The sequence below is a fragment of the Populus euphratica genome, unplaced genomic scaffold, assembly GCF_000495115.2.
Source record: "Populus euphratica unplaced genomic scaffold, PopEup_1.0 scaffold5127.1, whole genome shotgun sequence".
NCBI lineage: Eukaryota > Viridiplantae > Streptophyta > Magnoliopsida > Malpighiales > Salicaceae > Populus > Populus euphratica.
Window position 1 is genome coordinate 1 of NW_011505045.1, and position 4,401 is coordinate 4,401.

Genomic DNA, 4,401 nt, shown 5'->3' on the forward strand with positions numbered 1-4,401 from the left:
GTTTCTTTCTTTGTTTTTTCCATGTGTTTTTGAAGCTCTCTATCTTCAGTTCAACTTCTAGATCAGCCGGTCTTAGGTGATGCGCTTGAGGTTTTGTTTTTTGGGGCAATTAATTCATGTCATTTTCACTCCAGCCACATATACAGTCATCATCAACATGGCTGGATAAATACTTGAGAGGAGAAACAGAAGTGACAAGAAATGGGATAGGAAAATAATTAGTAACTAAATCTTGTTTAACTCATGCAAGATTCTGCTCTGATTTTCATCAGATGATAGGGTGTGCATCCACTTTTCTTGTTACCCTTCTTAATATTTCTTATCGTGGTTTAAGTCTCCCTGAACCTAGATCTTTTAAGCTAAACCTCTTGCTCGAGATCTCTCGGCCCCGCCTCTATTTCCTCCCCTTTCTTAGTCATTCTTCACAGATCTTCATTAAACATCTTATGCTTCTAATGTATAAATATATATATTTTCTTTGTAGTTCTTTTCGACAATTTTCTTAAACATTTTCTCTCACCTCATAGCTTCTTCTTGAAATCAAGTTTCGTTCTTCGTTTTTTGGGAGATTCTTGTTAGCCTAGCTAACTACTTCATATTTCTTAGTGGTTTACATCTTTCTGCACCTAGATCTTTTTAGCTAAAACGCATTGCTCAAACTCTCCCCCCGTTCCCTTTTCTTAATCATTTTTACACATCCTTGTGATATTTCTTTCTTTAATTTGTAGTTCTTCTTTGCATTTTTATTGAACATTTTTCCTCGCCCCACTTTCTTAAAATCAAGTTTCTTTCTTTGTTTTGGGGGACAATATTGTAGTGTGAACTCGTTGATTTAAGTCGTCCAAAAAAAAAAATCTTTGACTATATTTAGCATAGGAAAAATGCAAGTGAAATTCTTGGAAACAGCTTTGCACTTCCTTAAACTGGAATAATACACTCTCTTTTGTTTTTATTTCAAACTGTTGCAATTGCCTAGCTATTCCATGCTTTTTTTGGTAGACATGAAATGTAAAAGTCAGATAAGTTAGCTATTAGGTTAAGAAAATTGCTTGATAAGAGCATATATAATATAGAAGCTTCTTTGGGTTGTGAAAGAATTGATCTTTTGTGTAGACATGGGAAGAGGAAAGATTGAGATCAAGAGGATCGAGAACACTACGAATCGTCAGGTTACTTTCTGCAAGAGAAGAAATGGGCTGTTGAAGAAAGCCTATGAATTATCAGTCCTTTGTGATGCTGAAGTTTCCCTCATCGTCTTCTCTAGCCGTGGCCGTCTCTATGAGTACGCCAACAACAAGTAACTTTACCTTCCCTAAATCTTCATATCATAGGGTTTGTTCTCTTTTCTTTTCTTTTTCCGATCCTCAGATTTAATTTCTTTTTTCACAAATCATTAGGTCTTGTTTCTTTTGTAATAATATACGTACATTTACTTCTTTTATAGAAGAAGAAAGACAATGAAGGGTGAAATATTAGGAGGGTAGATCCCAAATCATGCAAACAGTCCGTGAGTTTTGGCTTTTCAAGGAGTTGTTTGTCAGATCAGAACATTTGACTTAGATCTTAGTTGGCTGGAACTCATATGTTCTTTTCTTCTTTATGCTGATATTATCTCGAGTTTACAGAAAGGTTAGCAGAGGAATGAGTATAAAGCCCTTCTTTTTTTAATAGAAATGAGAGTATAATTAAAGCCATACCTTTTATATATTATATCAAATAAGAATTTACCATATAAAATAAATATCTAAAAATAATAGATTACTTCATGATCGACGATTTATGTCCATAGTCAAATACGGTAGACCTCCAAGAGATATTATCTCAGCTAATATGGATTCAACCACATAGTATATTTTATCCTTTAAAAAACATATACTGAGGAAGGAAGAATCTCATGCTATATAAGCAACTAAGGCCGTCGTTACTTAGATGTAGAATAGTGGCATCATCACTTTCTTTCTACTCCATTTAATTTGGTGATTTATCTAAGCGCATGCTTTCGTTTCATGATTTTCTCCGCCTCATGTTCCTTCAAATTTATCAAATGGGATATAGTGATAATAAACATTTTGGCTATTTGTAAACTGTAATCATGATTTTCAAACGAAAGGTGCTTCCTAAATTTAGGTTTGCCCTCTGCTATTTTACTATTTATAATGACCATTATGTTCTAAGGATAGTGATATGCATATATAGATGCATTATAGAGGCTTTCCATCTTGGAAATTATGCAAATGTAAGTATGCTAGTTGACTGAGTCCATGACAGGTATTCTCTTTTATTAGTCATCTGCCATGTTTTTTCAATCCACCCAGCTTATTTAAATGATCAATAAGGGTCTTAAGGTTTCGAAGTTTAATGAGGGCTTCCATGAACAATTAGTATAGTTATATTATTGAGAATTATAAATTGACTAGATGCTAACTAGTAATTTATAAGAGTAATTTAACAGAAAAAACTATGTTTAGTACGTCATTTAAAACATTTGCTACCTTGTTGAAGAAAAGTTAATAACAAATTTATCAACAACAACACATAATACAGTACAATAATAATAATAAAGCATAGTATCAGCTGCATGATGAGGCTTGCCAGGAATGAGAAGAAAGGAACATATTCGTCTTTCTAATCTCTTAACAGAACTCTTCTTCCCATGCATCTAGATCTTGGATTGTAAGGCAAGCCCTCTCTATTGTCTTGATTCTCTTTTCTCCTTTTGGTGCTGCCCTGTTAGAGGTTCCATAATTAATGTATAGTAGTACAGACACAGAACTTTGAATGATTAAGCCTGATCCTTTCCCATTCCATTGCTAGTATGGGTTCTCAGTTTTTCATTACCTTCTGTTTCCACTTTGAGCTTTCACTGACAGCAGCTTCGACTTTTATCTTTTGACAGGACTCTTGTTCATTCTATACGAGAGGTTTTATAATAAGTCAGTGAGGACAAACAAAAATGAAAGCTCAAAGTGAAGACTAACCTAGACATATTTTAAAAGTTTCTTTAATGATCCATTCTATCTTTCTTCGCTTAGATTCAATTATGGGGGTTGAATATGCTCTACCAACAAAAAAAAAAGAAAAAAAGAACCATGGCCGAAGTAGAAAGTAGAGCACTTTTAGGTCCTTGTGAAAAGGCACGTGGGGAGATACATTTGCCATTGTCTTTCCTACAAAGAAACCTGAACTGAATTTGATCAGTCCCATGATAACCTTTGTGTTCAATCTCTTTTAGCGTCTTCATTGATCACTCCTCTAAAGTCTTAATACTTAAATCAAAAAACAAGTCGTGGTGTAATTGATTACAGTCTATGGGCTCTCAAGCTACTTAAAACCCTCCCTCCAATGACCACAAGAGAGAAATCATTCTTCATCTAAACTCTTCTTTCACTTGCTACAGAACTATCTATCTAAAATAAATTCTTACTTTAAACTCACAACTGGACATGTAACTAAGAAAAAGATGCCAACTAATGCAGTACTGGTTTGGCGTCCAGTTTACGTACGGCTAACTCCTTTCTCTTCCTTCAGTGGTGTAATTGATTACAGTCTTTACTTTTCACAGCACAGTATTGAAGCAAATCTCTGATCGTTTTCCTCTCCCATTGATTGCAGATCCCATCTCTTTTTGGTCTTCCTGTTTCTATTTTTAGCTTTGAAACTTTCCACGTCTTTTGCTTGTTTCCCATGTTTTACTTTCAGTATTCTCCTTGCTTATCTTCTGTTTTTCCTTTCTTATGTTGGGGTGTAATAAATGAAGCAGAAAGGTAAAAACACTGCTTTTGCTAGGGTCTCTTCATCTTAGTGATAGAGAGTAAGAAGTCAAAGGCAAGGTTTTGCAATAGTTAACTGGCACGTCAGGTGCAAGAAACTACAGGAATGGAATAATATTGTTTCTCTGTGCATATGAATTGAGCTGTCTTGGAAAGTTGACAATACCATTAGCTGTTGTTTCACTTCTGTGTGATCCTTTTCTATATCTTCTTCACGTAGAATGATATACGAGGTTTGGGTCGGTTGACTAGGAAATCCTGTAAAGCAACCTTTCCATATATGCACTGCTTTTCATTATTATTTTTCATGTGATTTGATTTTCAATTTTAAATTAACAATAGGTCAAGTTGTGTTTTTCATGCACGTGAATTAACATGGTGAAAACAAATCAATATGTTCATGATGATCAGTTTGAAACCCTAATGACGCTTCGAAGAATTTGAAACAGTGAGGATGTAAAAATTAACCATGCATCTCAGGCCTGTTCTTTTGTGGTTTGAACTTAGAAACTTCTTCGTTTTTGGTAGCAGCATAAGATCAACTATAGATAGGTACAAGAAGGTCAGTTCAGATCGTTCAAATACTGCCTCCATCACAGAAATCAATGCCCAGGTATGCTTTTTGTTCCTC

General features: G+C 34.7%; 1 protein-coding gene across 1 annotated transcript; it reads left to right on the forward strand.

Moving 5' to 3' along the window:
• Window positions 1–551: 551 nt before the first annotated feature.
• On the forward strand, window positions 552–4,383 carry LOC105120175 (MADS-box transcription factor 3-like; the record flags this gene model as incomplete). Its single annotated transcript, XM_011018366.1, has 2 exons — window positions 552–1,297; window positions 4,302–4,383. Coding segments are annotated over exons 1-2 (264 nt in total), but the record flags the coding sequence as incomplete, so codon positions are not given.
• Between the last annotated feature and the right edge of the window lie 18 nt (window positions 4,384–4,401).